This window comes from Ambystoma mexicanum, chromosome 11 (assembly GCF_040938575.1).
Source record: "Ambystoma mexicanum isolate Mex_15411 chromosome 11, UKY_AmexF1_1, whole genome shotgun sequence".
Taxonomy (NCBI): domain Eukaryota; kingdom Metazoa; phylum Chordata; class Amphibia; order Caudata; family Ambystomatidae; genus Ambystoma; species Ambystoma mexicanum.
Genome location: NC_090934.1, coordinates 456,563,823 through 456,588,152, shown reverse-complemented (window position 1 = coordinate 456,588,152; position 24,330 = coordinate 456,563,823). Strand labels below are relative to the sequence as shown.

Sequence of the window (24,330 nt, the reverse complement as noted above, 5' to 3'; positions counted from 1 at the left end):
AATCTTGATGCACCTGCCCCCACTACTCACAATATAACTACACTGCCCACCCAGAAGCAGAGACCAGATGCCCCTAACACTAACCATGTCCCACCACCTGACACCTTAAGCATGCCCAACTCCACCATAACCCCCGACCTGCCTTTAAGCACCACCTAAACAAGGGCATCACACCCCTACCACAAGTAACCTATCGCACCAACCACTCAACTGCGCCCTTATCAACGCACGGTCGCTCCCTGCCCACGCCCTTGACATTCAAGACCTTATCGGTAACAACCTTGACCTCTTAGCCATTAGCGAAACTTGGTTCCACGAAACGTCTGGCCCAGCACTGCTGCTTGCCATCCCCCCTGGCTACACCGTCTTTGTCATGATCTCTGCTTCCAAAAGGTCAGGGTTTTCCCAACTCCCTTGGAAGCAGATCCATAACCCAGGTTCCGAGTGCCAACCAGTCCCAATTGGGACCTTTTGGACCCAGTCCTGGCGCCAGTGGCACCAGGCTCATAAATATGCCCAGTCCCAGCGCTGGAAGCGCCGGGCTCATAATGCTTGGGTGGACTTACCTGCAGCAGACCATGCTGCTTACTTGCCTGCCAGTTGAGCCTCTGATCCTCTTCTGTTTGGAACTACTTTTCCTGTTGGGTGGGGCAGGAGCCACTCCCTAGGTTCAGAACACTGGAACTCTTCTGGAAAGCAGGAACTCTTTTCTTACCTAGGCGTGGCTGTGGAAGGAGACACCTAAGCACTACAGGAGGCTATTTAAACCACACCCGATGGATGAATCTTGCTTTGCGTTATTCTGCATCCTCTGCAGCAGAACGCTCATCGTGTCTTCTGCATCTGATCCTGGGCCTAAGGAAAAAGGCTTACCATCCTGAATCCAGTCTTCAGCAACACCTATAAAGACAAGAAAGAACAGGTTAGCATTACGGTCTTCAGTGACAGCGCTTCACTTACCTGGTCCATCGGCTGTCACCAACGCCTTGCGCTGCATTCCGGCATCTGAAAGACAAAACAAGGTGCGTTTAAAGACATTGGGGAACTTTTAATACTCACGTGCCATTACTCCTTTCCACATCTAACCCAGTGGGTATTCCGGCACCCTGCAGCCGCTCCGAACTTGTACCTGCAAAATAAAAAGACAGTTAGAGCGCATCGTGAAGCAAGCAACAAGCGCTTACTTACGTGCTTCCAGGCGCTTCTATTCATCACACGGGCTCCATCTTCAACTCACTTCAGCCCGTCATTCGCCATCGCCGGAACCCTGCAAAACAAGAGACATCATTACTAAAGACTTTTAAAGACATTAGAATTACTCGAAACTTACCGTTCGTGCAGTAAACGACGGACAGCAGTCCTCTGAAGTCAAGAGGCCTGCTCCCCTTATCCAGTGAAGAAACTGGTTACAGCACCCTGCCCCGAGGCAGATGGAGAGCACGGCGTTCACTTACCTAAGGTGAGAGCGTTAACCTTTGGGGTTCTACAGGAGAAGAGAAAGGGAAGAAGAGAGAGACATTCAATAACCCAGTTGATTAATCCCATATTTTCTATCTGCAGACATCTTACCCTTCGAGTCAGACATACAGTGCACAGAGGTCCAGCCCAAAGAGCCAGCCGTGTGTTACACATCACCTTTGAAGATACAGTATACGCCCAGTCAAGACCGGCGCCTCTACGGGAATCAGGTGAGCGTTAGTCTTCAGACAGGATCGCCCCCACCACAAAGGCGGTGGAGTCGTCCTTATTGCTAAAGACTCAATTCCCATTAGAAAGGTGGAAAAAACACCTGAAGACAACAGTGACCACATTCTCGTCAAACTTAACCCATCCCCTAACTGCACCATCTCCCTCCACATAGTTTACCGCCCTCCAGGACCCACAACAGACTTTCAAGCCTCCCTGACCCACTTCCTTGCAGACAATTAAAAAAAAACTACCCAGACCATCCTCCTAGGTGACCTCAACCTTGGACTAAACGACCAGAAAGATCTACCAGAAAAATACCTTAACAAAGCACTTAAAACACTTTGTTTCCAACAAGTTAGCACCGAGCCCTACCACATCAAGTGCCGTACCCTTGACTAGATAGCTCAGCACAACCGCCAAATCACCACTAAGGCTAACCTACCCTTGTCCTGGACTGACCACCACGCCATCTTCTTTCAGATCACTACCACTAAGACAGCACACCGACAGTCCACACCGATCCCACCAGCTTTCACTAGAAGTGCCCGCCAACTGACCAAAGAGATACTCCTACCCTACCTCGCAGTCCCTGCCCTAAAACCGCCCTTCTCTAAAGACCCTGAAGCATTGATCCAAACATTCAACACCATCATCACTCAAGCCATAGGCACCATTGCTCCACTCACTCACAGAAAAGTTAAACGCACCAAACACACCAATGCTTGGTTCACTCCTGACCTCCTCGAACTGCGCTCCAAAAAAAGGAAGCACTCTCCACTTGGAAACCCAACCTCTGTGATTCCACTAAAAACGAATTCAACAGACTTGCACAAATATACAGCCATATAATTCAACACCAGGATAGACCCAGTGTGCTCTAACACTAAAGAGATTGTTTCCATATTCAGGGAGTTGGAATCACCCACCCCTCCTCCCCAACTCATCAAAAAAGATCAAGCCTGGTGCAACAGCATCCAAGTTTCCATGCTCAACAAACTCGACCTGCTACTTAGCAAAATCCAAACGAGCCAGCAGGTACTCAACCATCAGGTACCTCTGTATCATGCTAAAAAAGTCCAACACTGACACTTATGAGAACCCTAACTCACTTGTATTCTCCTTTAGAGAAGTCACCGAAAATGAAGTCCTAGCACTCATGAAATCCATCAAACCATCTAATTGCAAAGGTGACACGTGCCCAGCCCTACTCATCAAAGAATGCACCTCCACCCTTACTCCCTTCCTCACCGCCCTCATCAATGCCTCATTCTCAACCGGCATAGTCCCAACATGTCTCAAGGAAGCATGGGTCCGCCCACTAGACCCATCCACACCAGGTCCACCTCCTCAAGATAATAGACAAGGCAGTTTACCTGCAAGTCCAGCAATTCCTGGAAGCTAATAACCTCCTCGGTCTCCGGCAATCCGGTTTCCACCCTGGTCACAGAACCGAACCAGCCCTACTTGACCTAAAAAAAAAAAATAGATGACATCAGAGACTCTGGTAAACCAGCCCTGTTACTTCTCTTTGACCTATCGGCGACGTTCGATCTCGTCGATCATGAAACCCTCTGCCAACATCTGTCAACCTCTGCACAATTCTCACCCAACACTACAACATGGATCACTTCTTTTCTCAAAGGTAGAATTATGAGAGTCTTTTCTGACTTAGCCTCTGCTCACTCCGTACCATTCACTGTGGAGTTCCCCAGGGATCATGTATATCACCTACCTTCTACAACATTCTCACCAGGTCCCTATACCGCATCCTTGAATACCTAGGCATCACGTATACCAATTACGCTGATGATACACAGATCCTACTAACACTTACAGGCAGATTCCAAAACACTTAATGCCGTCTACACTGTCATCCAAAGCTGGGTGGCCCTTGACTGGCTATCTCTCAATGGAGACAAAACAGAACTACTACTAGTTGGTTCCCCATGAATTCTAAAAGAAATTTGACAACCAATCCACTACCTTTACCCTTGACAACCTACTAATCCCAGTCTGTAATAACCTTGGGCGTTTACTTGGATTCAAACATCTCTATAATTAAACAAGTCAATTCCATCGCCTCATTCTGGGCCTACTACTCCAAAGTTATAACCACTGCTATGCCCTACCTAACTAGAGATAACTGCCTGACGATAGCCAGAGCGATAATAGGTTCCCATCTACACTACTGTAATGCCCTCCTGGCTGGTACGTCAAAAAAGAATATTGACAAACTGTGCAAAACAATGCACTCTGTTCAGCATTTAATATCCATAGAAGAGACCACATCTCAGCCGCCCGGAAACCAGCACATTGGCTACCTGTAAAAGAACATGTTCTCTTTAAAACATTTTCCCTCACTCACAAGTGCTAGCACCATGCAGCACCCCAATACCTATCTCAGAGAATCACTAGACCAACCACTGAAAGACCAATGAGAACCCCATAAAACAACCTTCTCATAGTACCTAAGGTCAATAGAGCAAGGGCAGGAGGCTCAAGCTTCCCCTTTATTGCAGCATCCCAATGGAACGCCCTTCCTCCCAGGCTTAGAAAGATCTCATCACACATAGCCTTCCGCAAGGAAATCAACATACGCCTGTTTATCTGAAGCCCCTAATACCTACTCAGTTCGTCCCTAGGACTGTACTACCCATAAAAATGCTAAAGGTTCATGTACCATTTATGTACCTTGTCCAACTTACCTGAAACCTCATGTAACATGCAACATTGCTATGCCTAATGTAACCAGTAAGCAATGACGTGTCCATGTAACTAAGTTTTCCATTATTTAACAGCGCCTCGATTCCTATGGGCTGCAAGTGCGCTATATATTCAAATAAATAAAATAAATAAATATGCTTGCCATAGAGGGAGCTTACACTGCCCTCATCCCCACCTGAACCGAACACTTCCTCCAGTAGCACAAATCTCCCAAAACATGGCTCTTTCAACAACACCTGACCAAGGCCTAATTCCAATGGATGCACATACCAGCACACATACTCACGGTACTGCGCTACGGTGAAAAGAAGCCAGCTGAAATCTAAACTACCCCACACTCTATAGTGTGCCCGCTACTCTCGAGCTAAGTCTGTGCTTTAAACAATAAAATATAGATATTTTAGTATTTTTTATAGCACTCCTCTGCGTTTGAAAGCTCTTACTACCCTATGTTACTTTACCTCTGTAAGTTATCTATTTCTGTTAACTTTCTTCTCCCTTCGAATGTACAGACACTCTTAAGTGTAATGCTGCTTCTGTCTGCAAACCTTTTATTGATTGCTGATCAAAATTGACATGCCCATATATATAATGATTTATTTTTATTGGGCGATACCCCAATCTGAGACCTCTCTCGGCTGTCTCCACTTTTTTGCTTCTTCTCCCAGACAAATGCACATATGATCCTTTGACTTGCCCATGCAAAGTGCATCCAGACTGCACTTAAACTGCAGTACTTCCAGGATCTTTCTCATTGATATAGAGGTCATTATTCAGTGCAGGCACAGAAGACACTTTAGAGACTTCTTTAGGTTGTATTGTCTGCCTTATTTGCACGTCAAAATAGGGGACGTTTAGAATGTCTCTGTGAGATATTTCCGGACACAATTTAAATCATTTTTGCTAGCATGTCCATGGTGTAATTTTTTGTATATGCGTTTCTTACTACATCTCCTGATACTATACCCCGAAGCCAGACTACTGTTTGTTTCAATATATGTGAGCAGCCAAAAGTTGGAACCCATGTAGCAAATAACCTTGATTATGCTTTTCCTCTTCGCTCCAAGCAGATTAAATATTTTTTCTGTGTTTGGTATCCGTTCATTAGCAATCGACCTCGAGATAAGGATCTAACATGATGGGTACATAATTCACAAAAATTAAGGATTTTAATTATTCACTAGAATTAATAAATTGTATTTAGACTGCTACCCTGGATATCCGATGGACTGTGCGTTACGCAAGATGATGGAGCCTTTAGTATGTTGGGCTTCCGGGGAAGCATCCTAGAAACCATAATCGGTATCTTGATATGTATGATAAGCAAATAATCTCACGGCTACATTTGTCACTTACTGCTGTTATTTATGTCAAGGTGTAATATTGTAGACTTTTGTGTCAACATGCAGTATCATTAGAATTGTCAGTTTTTTTGGTCAAAATACTTCACAAAAATGTTTTAAGCTCTTTTCTGGACTGTGAAAGATCTGATCCCTAGGATTTGGTAGAACGTATAGGGCTACTTTCCCCACTGTAGCATGTCTAGCTACAGTGTTATACTTTGTCTCATAAGGGAAGGGTTTGAACCTCATGTAACAGTGTGGCCTTTTGGATGTGGGGCTGCCATGGAAACTGTTAAGCATGGACGCTATGGGGCTGCTTATCTTCAAAATAAAGCTTTGCTCCTTATGACTCCCATCCTATTTAGGTACTTAATGCCCTTTCCATGGAGCAAGCAGCCACTACAGCCTTCACATGTAGGGCAACTATTAGCAGTTAAGAAAGGGTGAGAATAAATGATGCATACCACATGTACCTAATTCTTTAAGTGGTAATTGTGGTTGCTACAGTATTATTCCTATGTAAGCAAGATGCTGTCAAAATGTGGATGAGAACAACAGGGAAGCAAATACATTAAGTGAACTGTGTGTATGATGGTGCTCCAGGCCAGAGCTCGGCAGTTTCTAACATTACAGTTTGACATTGGAAACTGTTTCATTAGTTAGGTTCTGGGAGAGTTTTGGTTTGCCGTGAAGCATACATTCACTGCCTCTTATGTATTCTTTTCTTTTTTTTTTCTTGCAGCTTCCGCAGGCATAAGCAGCATGCCTACAATGATGGAGGATGATGACCCTGAAGTAGACTCGGCTGATGAATCTATCTCCAATGACATGCTGGCTGCTTCTGATGAACCTTCCAAAATGTCTACCAGTGCGGGTAGAAGGATTCGGCGTTTTAAGCAGGAGTGGCTGAAGAAATTTTGGTTCCTGCGATACTCCTCCACGTTGAATGAAATGTGGTGTCATGTTTGTCGGCAGTACACTGTGCAGTCCTCCCGGACCTCTGCATTTATTATCGGCTCCAAGCAGTTCAAGATCCACACAATCAAGCTGCACAGTCAGAGCAACCTTCACAAGAAGTGTCTGCAACTGTACAAGCTCAGAATGCATCCAGAAAAGACTGAAGAGATGTGTCGCAATATGACCCTGCTCTTCAACACTGCTTACCACCTGGCACTGGAAGGAAGGCCATACTATGACTTCAGACCTCTAGCAGAACTCCTGAGAAAGTGTGATCTCCGCGTGGTAGACCAATACATGAATGAGGGGGACTGCCAGATTTTAATTCATCACATCGCCAGGGCTTTGCGAGAGGATTTGGTAGAACGTATACGGCAGTCCCCTTTCCTTAGCATCATTCTCGATGGGCACAACGAGGACTTGCTTGCTGACACAGTGGCTGTGTATGTGCAATACACAAGTAGTGATGGACCACCAGCTACTGAGTTTTTATCACTTCAGGAACTTGGATTTCCTACGACCGAGGGTTATCTCCAAGGAATTGACAGGGCATTTTCAGCTCTGGGTATAAGACTTCAGGATGAGAAGCCAACCATCGGCCTTGGAGTAGATGGTGCTAACATTACTGCCGGACTAAGAGCAAATATGTACATGGCTATCCGAAAGACTTTGCCTTGGTTACTTTGTTTACCTTTTATGGTACATCGGCCCCATCTTGAAATTTTGGATGCAATCAGTGGCAAAGAGCTGCCCTGTCTTGAGGAACTAGAGAATAACTTAAAGCAGCTACTAAGCTTTTACCGTTACTCACCGAGGCTCATGTGTGAATTAAAACTGACTGCTGCAACTCTTTGTGAAGAGACAGAGTTTCTAGGTGACATTCGAGCTGTCAAGTGGATAATCGGTGAGCAGAATGTCCTCAATGCTTTGATCAAAGACTACCTTGAAGTGTTGGCTCACCTAAAAGATGTCAGCATGCAAACCCAAAGGGCTGACGCCTCTGCCATTGCACTGGCTCTTCTCCAATTCCTTATGGATTATCAGTCAATTAAGCTCATTTATTTTCTGCTGGATGTGATTGCTGTGTTGTCTCGTCTGGCATATGTCTTCCAAGGAGAATACCTGCTTGTGTCGCAAGTCGATGAAAAGGTTGAGGAAGCAATACAGGAAGTCAGCAGGCTGGTAGATTCCCCTGGAGAATACCTTATAGAATTTGAAGAGAACTTCAGAGAAAGCTTTAATGGCATTGCCTTGAAAAACTTAAGGGTTGCTGAAGCCAAGTTCCAGGCCATTCGTGAAAAGATCTGCCAAAAGACCCAGGTGACCTTGGCTCAGCGGTTTGATTCCCATAGTCGAACATTTGTTAAAGCCTGCCAGGTGTTCGACATTTCAGCTTGGCCAAGAAGCACTGATGAGATCATGAACTATGGTGAAGAGGATATGATACAGATCTTTGAACACCTGGAGGCCGTCCCAACATTCTTAAGGGAATCCTGCAGGGACGGATCTGACCCCAAAGGATGTTTGTTGATGGAATGGCGAGAGCTTAAGGGGGACTATTGCATCAAGAATGGCTTCAATGACTTGATCAGTCACATCTGTAAATACAGGCAGAGATTTAGCCTTTTAAATAAGATTGTGCAGGTCCTTAAAGTCCTTCCCACTTCAACAGCCTGCTGTGAAAAGGGGCGCAATGCCCTGCAGAGGGTACGCAAGAACAACCGATCACGGCTGACACTGGAGCAGCTCAGCGACCTTTTAACAATTGCTGTGAATGGGCCACCCATTGGTAGTTTTGATGCCAAGAGGGCACTGGATAGCTGGTTTGAGGAGAAGTCTGGTAACAGTTATTCGCTGTCAGCAGAGATGCTGAGTCGAATGTCCTCCATAGACCAGAAGCCAGTGATCCAAAGTTTGGACCCGAGTTCAGAATTCTACCCAGATATGTAGGAAGGGGAAATGCATGTACTTCCGAAAGCTGTAGAACATTTTTCTATACTCTTAAGCTTTGATATATTATATAAATATATATTATATATATTAAGACTATGTTGCCTCTTAAAGTTGAGAATAATTTTGATGTGGGGTTTAGTGGAAGCTTTGTGGTATTTGGTATGATCTACACCATTTACAAATGGACTTTACACGATGTTAAAGGCAGCTGTGACATACCTCAGAGTGTTTCCCTTAAACTGATGAAAACCTTGGCAGTTCCTGCGTCCTATACATCCCGGTTCTGCTCTATGGACCAGGGTTGTCCCTTCTTATCCAGTGGTTTCTGTGTTTTCCATCAAGCAGGTGCTCTTTCTAACTCAGATCTATAGATCACCTACCATCCTCACAACTTTCCCCTTTCTGATTGACAGCACAAAAAAAACGGTATAGTGCAAGTATACTCACCCCCCCTTCCCCCCCATTAGAGTTTTATAATGACAGCGTTTTTCAGCTAGGTCAGGTTCCCACAGCTAAACTGTGATTTCCTCTACATTGATAAGTTTAGTAACTCAGAATGTCTTCCTGCTGGTATTGTGACAGTTTGGTATGGAGTGCCACAGACTGAAAAAGATAGTTAAGAGAAGAAATATCCTATTCATATTTTTGTACTAATGTGGTTTCATGGGGGGAATGTGCACATAGATTGTCCAAGAGTCAGGGAAATGGGGGATCTCGCTACTCATTTTCAAAGATTTTGTCTTACAGCCGATGTCCTTCTGGAGCTAGTGGCAAGTGATATCCAGGCATGGTCTGCATTAGCCAGCAGGCAGGAGACTTAATGTGTCTCTAATTCTTGCCTGCAATGCCAATATAACTCTCTATCATGGTGCCTGGTTCAACAGATGTGATGGTGGGCCGGTTTTACTGATGTATCATTGGAAGTGTGCCTGTTTGTGTGTGTGCACCTACATTTTTGTTTGACCCTGTGAAATGCTGCATTTAAACAATATACTTACAGGAAATGTCAAGAGTCTGCTTTGCGGGAGGCCATCATAGAGGTAACTTATTTTTTCTTCCACAAAAGCAAGAAACAAAATTGTATTTTCTCTTAGGTGTAGACTTATGGTTTCTCAAACAGTACTTTTAAAATTATAAAGGTTTCAGGGTCTGTCAGAAATCTGGTGCTGGCTTACAGTCCTTGGGAGGCCTTTGTTTCAGGGTATCATGCAGGCTCAGTGATCCAAGACACACGTTATTCTGGTCTAATAGCCCATTGTAGTCTCTGAACCCCTGTCATTATCATCCCTGTCATTATTATCATTATTATTTGTGTCCAGTTCCCACTTTTCTCTTGTTGTGTTGAGGCTCAGAGGATAAGCTTTGTCCCACCATTTTATTAGAATGGACACAGAGAATATAATCAACTTGCTGCTACTAAAATCTGTTAATGTATATGTACACACACTTTGTGACTTATATTTATGGCACTTAAACTTGCAAGCGTTGCATCACCTCAGATAAGTACTCTGTCAATCGTGTTTCCGAAAAAATATAAATATGCAATTATCTACCCTTTTAAGGTCACCCCTGCTGACCATCTAATATTGCTCAACGTTACATCTAAGGCTAGCATTTGACAGGAGGCACAAGCACATGAGGAACTTTGGCAGGTTTCTAGATGTTGACATTTAACTGCTTATTTGTCAATTCATGGTAGAACCAACTTTATTTCCTAAACGTAGGCAACAAGTATACGTCCCTCCAGCGACTTGGTTGACACCCTGACATAGTCCCATACACCGGCCCTGATTTGATTCTAGTATTATAGTTGGGCCTGATGCAATTGTTGCTAGATTGTGCCTCCATGTCTGTATACAGAAAACACATATAATGGATGGAAAAAGTATGTCTTGAAATCATTATAAGAGTTTGTAATGGTATCTCCTATCCTGGACATGTAAAGGTTGTTTTTCTTACAGGTTTAGCGATGCGTTTGGCCAACAAGAAGACCTCCCTCATAGTTGAGATGTTCGGTTTTCATTCGTGAAGTGACTGTTTGATGCTCTTGTTTGCAGTCTTAATTTGTTTTAAATTGCAAAATAGGGAATGCAAATCTGACTCTGATATCAGGTTGACTGCACAGTAGCTACTCCTCAGAATGTTGGTGCTGGCCACCAGCAGAATCCTTGAACTTTAAACTACTCAGAAACTGCTGCGTCACAGCAGCAGGAGTGCTGTTTCTCTTCCTCAACTGCGTTGTGTACATTTGGAAGTCCCAGAACACGCATGAGTTCTCCCACCCTCTGGACCGCACCCATATCTTGCACTTTCGACATTGGCAGATGTTCACAGCTTTCAGAAAAAGCCACCTCAAGGTCTTGCTTTCGGAATTGTGACCACTCTTATTTTATAAACTGTTGCTGCTTCTCTTAATTGGCCCCCTTTATTCTAGGTTTGAGAACACCTCAAGGGAGCGTCTGTGGCTGATGATCCTTTATATCTATCTAGAGTATCTTGAGATGTGGTGTTTCTCCCAGGGGTACGGTAGAATACTTCCTGGGAAGATCCTTCCTGGACTGACAACGCAAAACAGAGACCTTTGTACCTTTGTTAATATTGTAGTGGCAGTGCAGACACATTCTAGCAATAGGACCTTGTGTTCAGAGTGGTAATGCCTGTCACCACGCACCCTACCTCAGTATTTTATTTCACTTTATTGGTGTATCATTCACACCCCACCTTGGTTTTCATACACAACAGTAATGGTTCACTAGGTTTGGGGAAGCCACACATGGTCTGTGCATAATGAAGGGAGCATATGCTCTTATTCCATTTCTGGCCTCCATCACATCAGTAGAATCTTGCCCGTTCCTGCATACCTTTCACAGTGTAGTCAAACAGACTATTACTCCATGTGACAAGTGGTAGCTCATTACTTTCTCAACGCATTCTCCTTATACATGGCAGTATTCTCACACTCCTTTCAAATTGCCAATGAGTGCCCTCATTAGCTTCAGTGGCACATCACTCATTTCTACATCCCTTTCTTCTTGCACTTTAACAGCATCTTACTAATCCCTGCATGATTACCCTCATGTAATTCGACCACATAACTCATTCCGTAAATGTTAGCGACTTCTCACCTGTTTGAAAATTTGGCTTTTTGAAGTGAGGAGTTAAAGATGCTCTTTTCCTGGTGCCAACATGCCCCAGTGATGGAAACACCAGAGTGGGGGCGGAGGCATGGCAGGGGCAAGATCCCTGCAAGAAGTGCATCAAAGAGGGTAAATCCCACTCAGGGAGAGCGCCCTCTGGTCTGCAAAGACCAGCAGGAGCAGCAAGGCAATGATGACAGGACTGTGCAATTCACAGGATGCATCAAAAGTGTAAAACTATTTGTGACATGGGCCAATGAGCAAAGGAAAACCAGTAGTTCTCAGGAGACCAAGGACATGGGTAATGGAGGTAAGGAAGGAGGGAGCACACAATTTTAATGCAATCGGGAAAGCACACAGCATCCGGCAGCAGGAAGGCTAACCTAAAGCATTGCAATAAGAGGCAGACTGTCTCTGTGCTGAAGAAAAAGCCAAAACCTGGAAGGTAAGGCCCCTTAATGGGGGGCACCATCTTGGATGTAGTCTAGACCATTCCATGCAGCATAACCCCCACCAATTGCACCAATGGACCACGGAAATGACCTTAAGGCACGGATCATGGCCCTAAATCATTGAGGTCTTTAACCATAAACCTCATGCCCAAAATCAATGAGGTCCCATAAATCAAAGCAGTCACTGCTTCATCATTCACATCCAGTAGACCAAACACCTTGCGTTCCTCCTACCACTACATATGGCACACCATCCGTTCCTGCATTTGACTCACAACAGGTCTCGGAGCAATTCATGTACATGTTGCTCAAAGCATTGTGGCCAGCATGGATTTCAGAAAGCTTGTACCCCTCCATTGCAGCTTCCCATGCAGGCATTTTGGCTCACTCCTTTTCTTAATTCATAAATAGCGCACTTTTTACTGGTTTCGTTCCCATCATTTTGAAATATTCCTTTATAGCCCCATTACTAAACAAGTTTTCCTTGGACCTCACAGACCCTGCAAATGTCCTGCCCGGCTCTGGCCTCCCTTGGGCATCCATGATTCTAGAAAGGATGATCTATCCCCAGCTTGAAAAACATGCTAAAGGCAACTTGCTCCTTGACCACCTCTGCCCTAGACACAGCGCAGAATCATCTTTGGTCTCAGTTTGGCATGACACATTGAAACATTTCAACTGCCAGATCCTACTCAACTTCTCTGTGCATTAAATGGTTAATTCCTTCCTCCGGGACAGACATTAGTGTGAGACATCCCCACACTCAACAATGTTTCCAGCAGTATTCCCCCAGGCTCCCCACTCACCTCTGCGATTTAAGATTTAAGCTGTTAATGGATCTGCTATGGACACACGCTCTTCCATTTTACTCGGACTTTCCACAGATTGGCATGTCGGATCAGCACTGCACATCAAACCTCAATGGCAAAAATCCTTGCATTGCGGGATGCACATCTTCTTAAAAGAACAGACAAACTCTGCCCGTCTTACACTGTATTTGAAGACTCATTCCCTATCAAGCACAAGATGTACCACCTATTATTTTGTGTGGAATGCAGACATGACCCTGAACAGCCAAATCAGTCTGTGGTCAAGAACTCCTTCCAGATGAAGAGACTACGTACCACTGTCCCTTACATCTCGCACAAAGACTTCCCCATGGTAGTCGGAGCACCTGTTAATTAAATATTACATTACAGTAATGCTCTATATGAAGGACTCTGGCCTCCTAAATTGATTATCTGCAAAAAGTCCAGAATGCACAGTTGTTAGGCTGTTGACTTAAAAAAGACTGTTCAATATCTACACTTCTGGGAAGCCTACACTGACTTGTGTTGGCTTCCAGAATGAAGTTCAAGACACTTGCTGACTGGATGGGATTCTCTGGCACCGTCTTGAATAGGTTTACCCCCTACCTCTCTGGCAGACACTAGGCTGTCCAGATGAACTTGTTGCGTTCTGACCGACTCCAGGTCTCCTGCGGAGTCCCCCAAGGCTCCATCCTCTCACCAATCCTTTTTAACCTTTAAATGAAACTTCTGGCCACTCTCCTCAAAGATCCCAATACAGCCATCCACCAATATGCAGACTATACTCAGTTGTACATGAGAGCAAATAGCGCACAGGACATCATTCATCTCCCCGATTATCTAGCCATCATCCAGTCCTGGATGTCAACTGGTCTACCTCAAGCTAAACCCATCCAAGACTGAATTCATCCTCATCGGTCCGCCCACTAAAAAACAACTTTTCCAACAATGGCTCAATGATATGCGCCTCAGAAGATTTGATCCACAACTCTCTGCAACTCGATCCCAGTGTCTGCTCAGAATGCCCCCACAATTCTCCAGTTTTGCAAATCTGTCAAAGCATGGCTCTTTAACACCTGAACAAGGACTAATTCCAATAAACGCACATACTGATGCACAGACCTCACAGTACTGTGCTACTGTTAAAGGATGCCAGCCCAAATTCCAGCTACACACACTCTGTACAGTGCTGTGCTGCTCTCATCCTAGGTCTGCACTTTACACAATAAAAATAAAATAAAAATACTGTGCCACAACTGCAGTTTGGCCTCCTGGCATGTGCAATATAACATCCAGCATTACCAACAATACAGGGTTTTCCATTCTACTGAAACCAGCCTTCCAACTTTACCTTCATCCTGCTGCATGAACAGCAGACATGCACCTCTGTCTTTATCCCTTCGTGTTAGGAACTCCTTTCCCACGGATAAGAGCCATTGAATCCCACATACATTTCAGGGCAGAAATCACAACCCTTGTCTAAGCTCCTACTGCTCCTCTCCATCACCTTGGATGCTATGCCAGCAGTGTACTCTGTTCACCTTTCCTTTATCCCCTTACTTGGGCCAATTCATGTCCTGGATCCTCGACTACCATGCCTACTTCCATATATGAGCAAAGTCAATATATCATTAGTTGCCAGCACCAATATCCTATTTAATTTGCAGTGTATGCAATATAAGTGAAAAATGAACAAGCTCTGCATACTTTGATAGCAGTTTGAATGATGTCAGCTCAATTGTAGAACGTATTCTGATGTGCACTTGATTTGTGATATTCTATTTAATAGCTGCTTTGTTCCATAGCTTGGCTGATGCACTGATGGCACATGCAGCCTCTTGATATGTGCATATTGTGAAATGCCTCATCTCAGATAACCATGCCTGCTACTTCCTGTTAATCCACCACATGGTCCATCCCTATTGTCCTGAGCATAGTCCACCACATAAATGTCACAGAACACTGCCAATTCACCCCATTATTGTCCTACAATACCATACCAGATGCATCTCATGGAGCTCTGCCAGTGCCCATGATTGTCGTGCACTACCTTTTGATGTCCTGACACAGTTGCCTCACACATCATCGAATGTATTGGTGCACACTATCCCCAGATACCCACTCACATGCACCCCAGACATCTCTTTCAAATCACCTCAGTTTTGTCGTACAAAAAGGCCTGATGTATCGCTACATGCACCTCACACAGCTCTGCCAGTTCACTTCACTTTTGTTTCATAATACTCAGATATATCCCACTTGATTCAGTTCTACAAGTGCATCTTGATATTGTACAATACCTTCTGATATCCCACCACACACACCTCGGTATTATCATTATAGTCTACCACATGCACTAATACACAATGCCACTTCAGTATTGTTTTACAATATTTAAACATAATCTGTCATTTGCACCTTACACACCTCTGCCAGTGCACTTCAGTATTGTGATAAATACAAACATCTTGCGCATATCGGGCAATATGCTGTACATTGTACTTGTTTATTGTCCTATGATCCAATAGTCCTGTTATTTCAATTCATTTATTGCTGCCAATACTTTGCAGGACGGATTTAAACAATCCCCAGTGACTTCTGTTGAGAAGGATAAAGGTCTCTTCTAATGTGTCCACTGGGATTCTGATTGCTGAATATTTCTGCAGTGTTACCTTTCATGACACTGTGAAGGCATCACATTGGAAGACGTTACCCCCCTTACTACGACCTGTCCCTCTTCCTCTGTACTCTTGAGAATTCCTGCTTGTGGGGACAGGCCTGTGTCATTTTTGCCTGCTTAAAACAGTCCCTCTATATAGGCATTGTCTCTGACCTTCCGGCAAGTACTTTTCTCCTGTCGGAAGGGATGGAGCCTACAACTTCAGGTATGCCTTGCATGCCTAGTTGTGTTCCTTTTTTCAATGCCCTGGAGGCACAGACTTATGCTAGTAGGTTTTCTTTTTACCTGAGCTGTAGGCACATCCCGGCCTTGGATCCACACTCCTCGAGTGTGTGAGAGTGTTTGGGCCTGGAACACTGGTGAGAATGCAGTCTCTGTTGCAAAGCTCTTTCGGTTAGGGCTATCTGGGCCAGTGCCATCATTAGGCACACTGTGCTGCTCTGAAGGGCACCGGCCAGCATGGGGTGCCAAACTGTGGTGTTCTTTCTCTGCGAGATAAGGTGCTTGTGCTTTCCTGTAAATAGGGAACAACCCCCTAGTGATCACAGATGTAGGAGTTTCTTTACCCCACTTTTGCCAGTGGAAGTAAGCTGAACTCCTATTCTTATGTTATGGTGGCATCATCACAGGGTCTTGCTGGAAAGTGAAAACACTGTCAGGTCTGTGTTACGCACCAAATTTGCTTTCTCTTGATTTGGTGCTTCTGAATGCATGGCATGAGCCAGCTAAAGCAAATAATTCACTGCAGCAAATTGAGTATGGAGGGTTCTGGGTCTCATGTAATGGTACCAAAAGAGAGTCAACAATGGGCATTTACACACGCACTCAGTGACAGGGAGCTGTGTAAGTAGCACATTTGTACTAAGCAATTTATTAGCATAGAAAATATATTGGACTGTATTCTACATATTGAAACAATGCTGATCATGGCTACCTCCTAAAGTACTGACCTCGTGATTGATTTCCTTTAGTGTGCTCTAAATATGAAAAATATGCATTCACCTAATTCTAAAAATTCTTTCAAAATAAATGGACTTTGGCAGTCATGCTATTTGCACATTACAGGTGTATGTCACATGTGCCACAGCCCCACCCTGTATCCATCACTGGAAGTTCACCTGCGGTTCATAGCCACTGAGCAATGCACTTTGGGTTTGCAGATTAGCTTAAAAGCGTGTTTTTTGCTCCAGAAAATGTCTTTGGCTTATAGGACAGTGCTACTGTTTACATAACTTTAGCAACTCGAGACAGACAGCTCTCAGACTGTCTTGGGTTGATAAAGCTATGTATAAAATCTTCTCCATGGTATACCTATACCTGTGTTCACAGAAATCTTGCAGCGGGCCTTTCTAAACTGTACTTTCCCTGTCAGTGCTGTGTGTACCCTTAGAAAAGCTTGCACTGGGCCTGCCTATGAGGAAAGCTTGACCTCACCCTAACGGTGTTGTACTTGCACCTGCAAGGCTTGCACTTGTCATATCAGATTCAGCAGGGAAGCTTTCAGTGAACATGCACCTGCTATTCTTGCATCTATTTGGGACAGAAACTTTTAATTGCCCTGCCCATGGTGCACATTTTTTTGAGGAAAGTTTGCACTGGCCGAGGCCATGATGTATCTGTACCTGGTGTGAGCGAAACATGGACTGGCTGTTCCCAAGCTTTACTTATTAGATGTGTTAGGGATGTACTTTCTCCATCACTTGGATGTGTGTTGAAGAAAGGGGTTGGTCGGCACACTTAATGATGGACTGGGCATACATATGAAGAGGCCAAAGCCCATTTGGGGGCACAGTATATTCGAGACAGTGGTACATGACATTGTTGCAGTGGCAAAATTACCTTTTGCCTAGGGCGGCAAACATCCTTCCATGGGACACAAGGACCTTGGAGCAGGGATATTTGGAGAAGATCTTTTTTTGCAACCTCCACAGCAACACATGATGCACGAGTTTATTATTATAAAGAAACAGCATATGAGAGATGCACTTTCTTTTAGAGCTCCCTGACCTGGGAACTGCTTCCCTGGAGTTTCCCAGGCTGTTAGGGGATCGGGTGGCTCATTAACGACTGGAGGTGACTCTAAGGATCCCCATCTGTGGGCTAAAACCTGGATCAAAACAGGATCCCTCCATTGAGGCTAGGTTCAGACACATGCCTGAGGTCCCATGTACTTGGGCTAATTTCCATTTGGGGGCCAAATACAGGCAAAAACCAGAGCATATTTTGAAAAAGACTAAAAAGAAAACTAAAGGTCCAGCAGCATCTCCAAGAGAGATTCGATCCTCAATAGCTGCAGGTCTGGGTCATTAGCTCTGTGTTCTGTGGATCTCAAAAAGAAAATGGAAGTCTGAGTGCTAAACGACAGTGAAATGGCATCTCTTTTGCTCATTGACCAGAGAACCTCGTGGACTATCAGAGCTGAGTCACACCTTAATGTCGATGGGCTGGGGCCAAACAGCAATGGATGCCTGCACTCATGTTGCTCCCCCCTCCTACTCCAGATCTGCTGCCTATCTGGCCACTGCTGGTATGTTGTGACCTATGGCTAACTGGTCAGGATTCTGTCTTGATACCTGGCATTTATTGTTTTTTGCATTTGGCCAGTGCCTGCCCACCAGTGGAAGGACAGGAATGTTTTCCTCCAAAGTGCTAATGCAGTCCCCATCTATAAAGGGGTACCTCAGCAACAACATAAGGGAACTGTTCCTACACCAACAGCTCACATGGTTCCCCAGGTAGTGTTCAAGTCACTTTCTCTTCAGTGACTTCAGATATTTCTAACTGGTCGTGACCTAGATTGGCCCCATTAGGGTCCCCACCGTTGCCAGTTGGTCCACAACCCTCCGTTCCACTGGCACCCTTGCACTAGTTCTACCAGGACCTTGTTTGGCTTGCCTGAATGTTTTTGAGATTCCATTGACCGAGACCCCATTTGCAGATCCAGGGGACCTATCAACAGCACTGGCTCGCAGGAGTGCAGCAAGGTCTGTGTTGCCTTTTCACACACATTTTTGGTGGAAGCCATGAAACTATGACAAAGACTTAACTTTTCCTCTGTGGTAAATTAAGAGGATGGAGGTTCGCTACCACCACCTTCCTACCAGGATTAATTGCCTTTCCCCTCTTCCATTGCCTCTCTTATATCGCGTCAGCCACATTTGTCTTCAGCATTGCCTCTGTGCTTAAAAAGGATAAGCTCTTGTTGGAGAAAAGATGTACCAAAATACGTCCCTTCAGATCTTGCAGGATAAAGCTGCTGTCAAGCTGAAGGCAGTCCAGTACCATTGGAAGGAGCTTTCAGAATTTAAATAGTTCCTGCTTTGTTTGTTTGTTTATTTGATAATGCGCGCCAAACCCTTGGGTAGCCGGGCGCAAACAGTGTACAAGAAATCCTAGGCTTATTACAGTATATGGCATGAGTATAAGGAGCATAGGCAAAAAATATATGCAGAATTATATACAAACATATGTACAAGTACAAGCTTAGAAAAGTCCGAAACACGCTAGCAAGATTGTCTTACAGAAGGATAAATAATCAGGTTTATAAGTCAGACTATAAATCTAAGTATCATATATAGGCTAGGTAGGAGAGTCGGCATGCGTGCTCGAAAATCTAAGTAAGGAGAAATACATGGAAGCAGGAGATATGGTGAGGGTCGAGGGTGGGAATGGGTAGGGTGTAAATCAGGTTATGTGTCATTAGCCTGCAACCAGTTGATTATCTTCTGTCTGAATTTAGGGTACGGTTGTTCAGTTCTGAGGTCAAGTGGTAACTTGTTCCAGCAGTAAGCAGCTTTGACAGGAAAGCTAGTTGCTCCCGCAGTCGAGCGTTTAAACCTAGGAATCTCTAGTTTAAAGGTGTTAGCGGATCTCGTGGGTCGTGTGGAAGTTTTCCTCGTGATTTTTTCCATTAGCTACGGGGGGGGCTAGGTTGTTCAGACATTTAGAGGTGAGGGAAGCTGTTTTGAGTAGGATTCTGTCCGTTATTTTTAGCCAATTATCCTCTTTCCTGAATTTGGTGACGTGCTCTCTGTGAGGGATATTATAGGGAGTTATTTTTCGCGAAGCTGGCAGAGGCTCACCAAGTAGCACAAGATGTGCCCCATTCCATGACTGACCCACTTGGACCTCAGAGAGGAGCATGCTGATCCACATTTATACAAACTGGTCAAAAGGTTCAGTTCCTTTGGAGTTTTCAATTGTTTTTGATGAAGAAGAGCGAGCGAGACAGACAGCCCGGACCCCTTCTTTTTACCACTAGAAACCAGCATGAATGGCCCTAGAGGCTTCTTGGAGCTCTCGAGGAAAGTGGGCAAGGCCAAATCAAAGCAAGGATGGCCTCGCTCGCCCCCATTTTACTTGAGTGGGAGGGGAGAATTACTCTCCATCTGGATACATGGAGGGCAGTTTCGACGGATCTGTGGATCCTGTCAGTGCCAGCTGGGATTTTTGTCTGAATGTACCTTCTTTCCCTCTGCCCTCATTCAATTTCATTCCCTTGCTTTTGCACACCAGGTACAAAAAGTTCTAGCCCTCCAGACAGTGGACGAAGTCCCTGCCAATCAAACTGGCCCCAGGGATGTTTCTCCAGGCTGTTCGCAGAGCACAATGTTAACAAACCATGCATATGTACCATCCCAGATCTTTCCTTCTGCAACCTGTTTCTCCTAAAAAGGTTTACAGGATTAGATTGTGCCGGCAGAGATCCGGTCTGCCCTTTCCCACAGAGACTGGTTCTGCACTGTGGATCTGAAGCACACATACCTGCATGCGCCTATCTGGCAGCCTCATTGTTGCTCAATGTGATTTTAATTGGTTAGCAGACAGCTCAAGAATTGGGGTTTACCTTTTGGCCCGAGTGCATCCCTTAGGATCTTTACCAAGATGCCAGTGTTTGCGGTCTTACTTCCACAGAAAGGAGTCTGTATATGCAGCCATATATATATATGAATGCTGGTTCTGGCCTCCAGTCCTTGGGCAGCATCAGACTCTCTTTGCCTGCTCCTGGAATCCCTCTTTCAGCGGGGACTCTTTTTGAAGGTGGGGAAAGTCTTCTTTGATGGCTTCCGAAAGACTGATATTCAGTTTTCTGTAGCACACGATAGTTGCTGAGGTGTTCCCCAATGTACAGAGAGGGTCCAGGATTTAGCGACTTCTTTATGAGCAACAGCATACTTGTACCAGCACCGCTTGGGCCTGAAGGACTCCTGTGTGCTTGGGATGCCCAATGTCAGACTCAAGATGGCATCTATCCGGAGTCAGGCCTCCTAACTGCTCCGAGATAGATTTTTGCATCTTTGGGAGTGGTCTTGCTGAGATCAGGCGATACATACAATCTTATACATAGAGTCCCCTTCAAAGAAGTTCCGCTCATGGTGACAATAATAGCAAATTCTTCTCTTACAGGCTGAGGCGTGCCTTAGGGGGTTGCAGGTGTATTCATTCTGCTCTTAGGAGGAGTGCTTGCACTACATTAACATCTTGTAGCTGCATGCAATCTTCAACCCTCCTTTGTCGTCCCCTCCAGTCATCAGCAGACTCGTGGTGCAAGTCCTGACTAATGGCATCAAGGCTATGTTCTACCTGAACAAACAGGAAGGCACCAAGTACCCACCACTTGCGCCTCTGGCTGTTGAACTTTGGGAACCGGCGATGTCACAGCATTCACATACAAATCCTTATCTTCCACAGGTCTCCAACCAGGTAGCCAACTTCCTCAGCAGACTGGAAACCTCCAGCAACAAATGGGACCTCCTTCCTCTCATAGTTGAGTACCTCTTCACAAGGTGGGGCATGTTTTCTATGCAAGAGAATGCAAAATAATCTGTGTCTAATGTAGGCCTGAGTCTGGGGTTCCTGGGTAATGGTCTGGTCATTTCATGGTAGGGTCTCTTAGTGTATGCCTTCCTTCCATTTCCACACAATCACAGAACTATCCACAAGCTTCAGGCCCCTAGGTACTACTGGAAGATTCTTGTAGTGCCATGGTGGCCCACTAGGGTTTGTATTTCAGACCTCCAAAGCTTGACAAGTTTTCCCACTGTTAGCTTGTCTCAATGGCCATATGTTATGTCTCGGGCGAAGGGGAAGGTTTTCCTCCTCTCATTCCCTATGCGTGTCAGCCTGGTTCCTGAGTGGTTGACATTGGGGCACTTGGCCCTTTCTGAAGACAACTTGTACATTATCATGGCGTTCCAGAAGCTCTCAATGAGCAATCGTGGCAAGATCAAGTGGTCCTTGGACCACCAATCCTTTCTTATGGATCTAGCCTAGGTCTCGCGTGGCCATTGACTCTTGTACATAAATTGCAGCCATCGCAGTTTACAGGAGTTCAGAGTATATGCAATTTTCTTTGTACAGTCTTAATCTCAGAAAGCTATCAGTGACAGAATAGGACTCCACCTAAAGGTCTACACATACATGCAGTCAGGACAAAAGCAGCTTCAGTCACTTTCTAGAAGCATATCCCCTGGCTGATCATTACCAGGGCTGCTACTTTGGGCTTGCCCTATGCTTTCTGCCTGGACATGTGCTCTTGTGGTAACTCCTGGTTTGGCTAAGCAGCACTGTAGAATTTATTTGGCTTGATCAGTGTAGGTCCACCACCCTCTGGGATAAATTGCTTGATAATCTCCCAAGAGTATGGAGAAAGTAGATGGAATTTAGGAGTAAATCAATGTTATTTACCTTAGTGATTACTGTTGTCTTTGTCCATGTGCACCCCTTATCCATACACCCTCCCACCTTCCCTGCTAAAATGAAATGTCAATCAGGTATTGCCTCTGTGGATGGAAAAGCAATGGCAGGGTAATTTTTGGTGCCATGAGGGGTATGGCTGTGCGACTGCATCAACCGATAAAATTTAGGGACTATTTTATTGCTGGAAAAAATGTTTCACTCCTATTGCCCGTGAGAAATGATTTCTCAAGATTATGGAGGAAAGGGCTACAGTAATCACTACAGTGAGTAACTTTTACTAGTTCCAGCACGTGTAAAGGCACTCTACATTGCAGAGTGCTTTCCTGGTTATCTTTCAAGAGTAGCTGGGTTTCCTGAAACCAATACCCTATGAGAGAAACACCAAACGGGTACTTCAGGGTACATTTCCTGCACTGAAAATCAGAGCATTCATTTTGTGTTTTTAAAGAAGTTGTTGCTTGAAATCTGGAACCAAACAGAGAATAGACCAAATGTACAACTTGTGCAAAAACACACTCGTATTTAACATTTGTTTTTTCCTGTGTGAATTCAGACCATTTCATTGCATAACGCAGTCGCATTTCTGTAGCCACGAACGGTTAACTTGATAACCATATTGACTTTGGTGGCGTGGTATCTTCATTACCTGACTTTGCAAACACTTTGGGCTGTATCGAAGTGGCTGATTGTGGGCTGGAGGGTATGAGTAACACTGGGCCTTATTACGAGTCCAGCGGTAAACCTGCCGCTGCTACCGGTGGGTTGCTTGCTGCAGGACTTGTAACTTTTTACTGCTGCATGACTTCCCGGTCCCAACGGGACATTACAAGTCCTGCGACCCGGAAACTCGGGCGCTGGTCACATGTTGTTCCCCATTCCCTTGGAGTCCACCAGGACTCTACGGGAATGGGTTCACAGAAGCGTCTGCCTACTCGTAGTTTGCCGGTCTGGAAACAAGGGTGCCAGTGAGCTTACCGGCATCCTTGTTTCTGGACCGGCAAACTCAGAATGAGCACTTTTGGCAATCATTACCAACGAGCATCATTTCACACTCAACACAACTGATATGTTCCTCAATCAAAGCGTGATGCAACTATGCTAAGCGTGCATCTAGCAATCTGTCTTTGATGCGTAGTAACTGTGTTTATATCACACTTAATGTTTTATATTATTATTTTGCAGACTCTGCTTTAAAGATCCTGTGTTGAAGCGGCATATTACACTGGACACAAAGTTATTTTGGCATATATTAGTACGTACACAGAAAAACAAAGTATGTCCTTTTATCCCCTGTATTGGATGATTGTTAATAAAACACATTTCAATTTAAAACGGTGCAGAGTCTTTACTTGCAAATAATTTTGACAGTGTGTAGAATTAAAGACCTTGACTACTGGTCTGTTAAAGACTGATCAGTAATATGAAGATAGACTAAAATGTGGATCTGTGGAAAGTAGTGGAAAGATGCCATCAAGGTTTGTGGGTTTTGATTTTCATGTGTGCTGAGTTTCTTCTCATTCCAACTGAGCGGTATCTTTGGGTGTTTCTGAAAGAAGTTTACTAGGTTTGCCAAAGCAAGTTACATGATATGCCAACTACTAATTCGGATGATTTATTAACATATGTTATGTTATCTTTACACTAATCTGCTGCCTTCGTCTTCTAAATTGCACACCTGTCCGATCACTGTCCTTATTTACTTTGTATGTGCTTCTGAGAAAATGCCACCCAAATGAAGGCGTTTGCCAGCCTGAGTGCATTTTCATGCCATTTGGAGGCAAGTTAGGTGTATGGAAAGGAATTGGTTTGTACTGTGTAGTCCTTCTGAATTCATGCAAGCATCACATTTACGTGCTGGTAGATAACTGATATATTCCCATGAAATCC

The 24,330-nt window shown here is 44.6% G+C and overlaps 1 protein-coding gene across 7 annotated transcripts in view; it reads left to right on the top strand.

Annotated features, from left to right (window-relative positions):
* Positions 1 to 23,775, top strand: part of PRDM11 (PR/SET domain 11) — an 804,858-nt gene extending 781,083 nt beyond the window's left edge. For all 7 annotated transcript variants that reach the window (XM_069623301.1, XM_069623303.1, XM_069623298.1 and 4 more), the window contains one exon: positions 6,499 to 23,775. In XM_069623301.1, coding sequence (XP_069479402.1) covers positions 6,499 to 8,663 — 2,165 coding nt within the window. In that variant the 3' untranslated portion in view covers positions 8,664 to 23,775. The remainder of the gene's footprint in view (positions 1 to 6,498) is intronic.
* The last annotated feature ends 555 nt before the right edge of the window (positions 23,776 to 24,330 follow it).